Genomic DNA, 6275 nt, shown 5'->3' on the forward strand with positions numbered 1-6275 from the left:
GCCGCTTCCATCTTTAGTCAAGTCAGTGGGAGTAGCGCTAAAGGAGACAAGGCCAGAGGTTGACCATCCCCTTTATATAGAAGCCGACCAGATACCTGCTTTGGGCCAACAGGAGCCCAGAGACCTCACAGACTTGAAGCAGGTCTAAATGGATTTTCTTTTGTGATAAATTAGATATCCTAGCCATACCCAGATGGAAAGCAAGAGTCTGGAAATTTACAACCATGCACATCGACCTGGTGGAAGACTTCTGAATTTTTCATGCTGTGTGAAACCTTTAATGACTAATCAAGGTCAGAAATACACCTATGCAGATATGTGAGTCCACTATAGAAAATCTGTTAAGATACAGAGAGGCCTTTTCTAGTCCACTGATGGAAGTCCCTTTACAGTCACTTAATAATGGTGGGATCGAACTTCGCTCTTGAAGTATAGCTAGTGAGCGTCATAGATTGTGTATATAATGAGTAAAACTCTGCCTGCTGGTGCTAATCTTACAGACCGGGGCAGAGGAAAGGCTGCACAACCCTTAGAGCTTTAGAAGCTGCTGTGATCTAGGAGAGGAGGTGCAACTTGGCTGTGACCACAAGCACAGAAACAACTCGAGGGCATAATGAGTCCCAGATGGGACGTCATGCTGCCTTCTCTGTGCATTTTAGTGAACTTATTAGTTATGCAGAGGCCCTTAGCAAGGGTTTATGTCTTTTGTAGATTATGGCCTAGAAAAGAAGACAGAATGTGATGTTTTAGGGCCATTTTGGTGTCTGGGCACAATGCCAATCTTGAACAGAAATAAAACACGTAAAGTTCTACACATTATTCTCTCTAGGTAACAATGCAGTGGACCAGATTTGCTATTAATATAGATTAAAAGTAGGTTTTTAAGTCAGGTTCAATTCCTCTTCCAATTTCCCCTCTGATCTTCTTATACATAACATTTAGTGACCTTTGAAGAGCCCGGGGATGCTTCACAGTGTCTTATTCTTGATGCCTGTTTAAAGGTTTCTATTTCATATTCACAGCTGGCATATGCAAATATAGGTAAAGATTATGATGCCTCCTAAGTAGCATTATGGTCAATAAATTACTCATTGGGCGAACATGCTATCATTTCAGCCTAGCATGTCTTCAACAAATTGCAAAAGTCTTGTAACCGGGAGCCTGCTGGTACCATACACACAGATCTGGTTGCACAGATATTCCTTGATTTGGATGTGATACTTACCCAGAGCATATCCTGTTGGCAAATAAGCTCTCTCTCTGTTGGTGCCAAAGGGCTCCTATCTCTGGGTGCAGGGAGGAAACATCAAGGAGGACTTCTTTCTGCAGATTTGGGGGAGGATAGAACTGAAGAGAACCATTCTGATACAGGAGGGAGCACATTTCCATACAAGAGTGGAGAAGACCTAGTCTGCATCCTGACTCTGCAAATAAGTGGCTGTGTGACCTTGGATAAGTCACATCACTTCTCTGGGCTCCATTTGCCTTTGTAAAATGAGAAGGTTGTACTGGGGCCAGTAGCTTTGACAAGTGTTTTCATGGTAATTGAGCGATGGAATCTTTCCTTCAACTCCATCGTCAGGTAGAAGCCCAAGGAAGAGTTGATCCACTTGAAGAGTAGTAGGGAACTTCAAGTCTTCATAGCTCACCCCACCCCTCCTCTTAGCTACTGTGGAAGCAGTTCTAAAATGACTGGGCCAGGGACCTGCAATGCCTTGCATGTTTCCTCAAGGTTACTCATCTGAAACACCCCCCGCCCTGTGCCTTAGGCCCTACATAGTGAATGAGTGGTTTACTCACCAGAAGGGAGCCCACAAGCCCAGGCACTACGTCCTTTTGGCTCACCATCATACCCCAGCACTGGAAAATATTAAGTACTCAAGTAAGTGTTTGTGGACTAGCACAATGAAGAAGCAAATAAACATGCAAACAAGCTTCAGAAAGAACTTTTTATATTACTAATTAGTGGAAACTTTTATTATAGTATTTTTACCTAGAGAGAGATGTTTCCCCAAAATTAGCATTCAGAAATGCACAAGATGACTTCAGACTTGTTCTTCAGTAACCTTGTCCTACTGCCACTGCAGTAACCACAGGTAGGTACCGAGCCTTGGAAGCTGAGAAGGTCTGAATTAAGATGTCCCAGGTCAGACACACCAGATTTTGAAGACTTAGTATGAAACAAGAAAAAATAAAGAATGTCAGCTAGCTCATTAATACTTTTTATATTGATTACTATTAAAACGGTAATATACTGGGTTAAGTAAAATACGTTATTAAAAATTTCACCTGTTACCTTTTTATCATGTGACTACTAGAAAATTGTGAATTATATATGGGGCTCACACTTTTGTTGGATGGCATTCCCCTAGATGGCAGATTAATTGGATCATTAGTAATTACTCTTCTGTATTGTGTTTGAGTTTTTTTTTTTTTTTCCTTGTCTGTCCCTAGGCACAGAAGTTGAAGTCCAATGTGTCGGGCAGTACACATCTCTGTCTTTCAGATGTAAGTTATGTTTCTTTTTGGGTCTGCTTGCATATATAGAGAGACATAGCCTTTGGGCCCTTGGGGAAGGGTATGATACAAGTACTTCAAAGGTTTTCAGGTTCAGAGAAGATTTAACTCACTCTCCGTGTGCATCTGCTCTTTGAGCGAGGTGCAGCAGTTTAGATCCCAGGGTACATAGTTAGTGTGGGACCCAGGATCTTCATCTGAGAACTAGGCACCAGTACTAATGTCTTTACTCCAGTGCCATGAGTACACCCTTGGAAAATGATCTTGCACAGAGAAGAAACATAATTGCTCTCCACTCCTCTCCAAATGTTCTCCATCTGCACTTCCTCTGGCCTCCACGAGCAGGGGTAGATAGGTCAGGTCCCATTACAGTTCACAGTGGAGAGCGTGCAGTTTCATTGCATGCTCATCCTAGTTCATTGACATCGAGGGGGTGCTGCTAATGGGGATGGAGAAGTTGATCTTGGAAAGGGCAGCTGTGCTAGCTGGGGTCGAGAAGCTTGGGTCTGGGTTGGGCTCTGTAACTGATAAGCAGGCTAGTTTTTGCTCTGACTCCTCGCCTATAAAATCTAGGATTGAACTAGTTGATAAGAAAAAAACACTATGCCTGCTTTGCCTGCCTTTGATGCTATATGGACCATCACTTGAGTGGGCACATTTTCTTTTTTTTTTTTTTTTTTTTTTTTTGGAGAAGTTTTTGCTATAGGGGGCCTGCAATGCCTTTGATGCTATATGGACCATCACTTGAGTGGGCACATTTTCTTTTTTTTTTTTTTTTCTTTTTTTGGAGAAATTTTTGCTATAGGGTGCGTGCACTTGCCAGACAGACAGAGACAGACAGAGAGATAGAAAGCGAAAAATCAACCCCCAAGGGGGATGACCATGCTGCAATCTCTTCTCCTCCATTCTACTGTTGGGATCTTGGGCACGCACGCACACGTGCCCGGCATGAGTTTTAAGCCACCGGGTTCGAGACGCAAACCGCGGTCGACTACGTGGGAGTCCAGCGACATAGCCATTATGCTAACTGCTGGTCCCAGTGGGCACATTTTCTGAGCTGATTCTTCTTCCTGCCTTCTTCCCAGGAGCGAGAGACAGCATTGCCCCTCAGCCAGTGGCACTCAGAAGGACGAAGGTTCCATGTTGTATAACTACAGTGGGACCTGGGGGAGGGGTGCCTGAGCTCTAATATTCTCCCTTGTAATGGATTTTAATAATCCAAAATGAAAGAGCAAGCAGTAAGCATTGGTCAGATCGTGTATCAAAAACATTTGGTTCTCACCCAAGTTCATGATTCCTTCCCATCAAACCACAAGTCAGTGAACTGAAGTCTTAGTGGTAAAATTTGGGGTCAGCCCACTTAGGTGAGTGGGTCAGCAAGTTGGGAGTGGGGGAGGAAAAGAGGGTGGGTTAAAATACGCTGCGATAGAGTGAACGCACACAGTCGTTGATAATGGAAACATTCTTTCTTACAGCGTGATTATGAAAAGGATGGTCTCACTGGTGCTTCCAGCCACATAACCACAAAATCGATGGCGGTCCCTCTAAGCTGTGGTCGGAGCCCACTGCTGGCCCTGGTGATAACCGCCCTGTCTACCCTCTTATCTTTACCTCTGGCAGAAACATCATAGCTGCATTGAAAACACAACATGGACATGTACAAAGACAAAAACCAAGTTATCTGTTTCCTGTCCTCTTGTATATCTGAAATCCCACTTTTGAGAGCTCAGTTGAGAAACAGTTCCATCCAACTGGAACTTTATTATTATTATTATTTTTTTTTTAAGAAAGCTTCTTGTGATCCTTAGGGGCTTCTGTGGAGAACCTGATGCAGTGCCACATTCCACACTGGACAGGCTTTGGGACATGCTGTGTTTTAAAGGAACAGTTTGTAAATCTGGCTGTAAAGCAAACTGGGGCCATGTTTTTCGCGATGATGTTGAGGATGATCTTAACAGTTTTAACACTGGCCCTTACTAGCTAGAGAAGGCATTTATATTTCTAAAAAGCTCTTCCATCTCTCATGTCACAGTTTGATTTTCAGTAACACAACCTGCAGCTTAACCTGGATGCCAAGTTTTTTGCCACAAAGCAGATTCTCATCCAGAGCAGACTTGTGCGAAGAAGCTTGTTCACCTTTCTGTGTGTTCTAGCGTTTTCCATGCCACTGTTGATGTGCCGTGTACAGTTTTCTGCACTCTCCGACAAAACATAAAACACCCGTCACATCCAAATGTAGTACGAGCCTATTAGTCAAGGAGTGAGTGTGAAACTTCACGTACCTCGACCACTGATCTACACGCTCCTAAGCCTTACCCGAGTGAGAAGCCCTTAAACTAACAAGAGTCAAATATAGCCGAGGCATCATTCTAATACTCTTCACATTTATGAGGTTATATGTAGAAAGAGATTTTACTACTAAATGATTTCCACTATTGGCTTTCTATATTTTGAAAGTAATGATATTGTCTTCATTTTTTACTGATGGTTTAATACAAAATACGTGGAGCTTGTTTTCCTGTCATAAGTAAGGTTAGCTCCGATGTTAGCTTCACAAATACAGCTCTTCGAAAGCAGACCCGGAAGAGCCCCGTGCTTTACAGAAACCTCTCCATCACGTTACTGTGGACAGGCAGGAGGAAACAGAGCAGTCAAGCATTGTCTTTTCTCATTGCTTGAGATGCAAATTTACACACTGTGAGGAACCCAGTGGCCGCTTGAATGTTCTGCAATGTCTAGTGGGACCTTGGCAGTTGACATAGACCTGTACCTTGGTTTCATGCTGACCAAGGCAACTTTGATTGGGACAGGAGACCAGCCATGTTGCCCTTTCTTTGCAGCAGGTCCAGGCCAGCATACACAGTCCTTTCCTAAGGCTTGTCTTCACTCCTGACTCACGTCTTGGCCGCTGTGTAGGGCAGTTTGTTCTGAAGGTCACCAAGCACCTGCTTACATCTTGTTTTATGTCCTCTGTGACAGAGTGCGACTGACTATTCAAAAAGAAGGAGGAGGAGGTTTGTGGGTCCGGACTCAACATTGAGATTGATGAGATGCGTAGCTTGGCACAGATAAACAGAACAGAAAAGGGCTCTCATGATGAACAGAACAGAAAGGGACCTGACTTCGTTAACTAGCCATCATCTCCTGTTCTTCTCCTTTACGCAGATAGACCCGAAAGTGCACTTTTGAAGTCTAGTTTAGATGGGGAGATTTAGAATCGACCGTGATCAAGTTCTAGTGGCCATGTTTCTCCAAAACTGAATTCAGACAAGGAGATTCTACCTTAATAGAGTGCCGGGAGCATTAGCTCTCTTCCCTCATTGATAGAGAAGCTGGAGGAGAACACCCACGGTGCACATTTCATACTGATCCCCTTTGCCCGCTGATGTTTGCCTTGTAAGATTAATCGAATTAATGGGGGTGGGGGGAAATCTATGAAATCCAAGATAAAAGTATAGTCTTTTAGCTCTACAGTGTTTGAAGTACATTTATATCCAAATGTTAATAAAAACACAAATGTATTATACTCAGTACCGACTTTTTCCACTTCAAAATGTTTTCAAGGGAAATTCATCAAACACCCGACTGTATTTGATTAGTGAAAAGTTCCGTAAAGACTCTTACTTTGAATAAACACATTAAATGTGTCAAAATATTTGGAATGCCAGTCATCTATGAGAGTGTATCTCTTACAGAGCATATTTTGGTTTAATTAAGGTATCTCTGTGTATCTACACTGGACTAATTGCATATGGGTC

General features: G+C 43.0%; 1 protein-coding gene across 2 annotated transcripts in view; it reads left to right on the top strand.

The window, feature by feature from the left end:
* Positions 1-6047, top strand: part of GFRA1 (GDNF family receptor alpha 1) — a 236886-nt gene extending 230839 nt beyond the window's left edge. For both annotated transcript variants that reach the window (XM_006142220.2, XM_006142221.2), the window contains 2 exons: positions 2455-2508; positions 3993-6047. In XM_006142220.2, coding sequence (XP_006142282.1) covers positions 2455-2508; positions 3993-4148 — 210 coding nt within the window. In that variant the 3' untranslated portion in view covers positions 4149-6047. The remainder of the gene's footprint in view (positions 1-2454; positions 2509-3992) is intronic.
* Positions 6048-6275: the final 228 nt, after the last annotated feature.

This window comes from Tupaia chinensis, unplaced genomic scaffold (assembly GCF_000334495.1).
Source record: "Tupaia chinensis unplaced genomic scaffold, TupChi_1.0 Scaffold000069_1, whole genome shotgun sequence".
Classification (NCBI taxonomy): domain Eukaryota; kingdom Metazoa; phylum Chordata; class Mammalia; order Scandentia; family Tupaiidae; genus Tupaia; species Tupaia belangeri.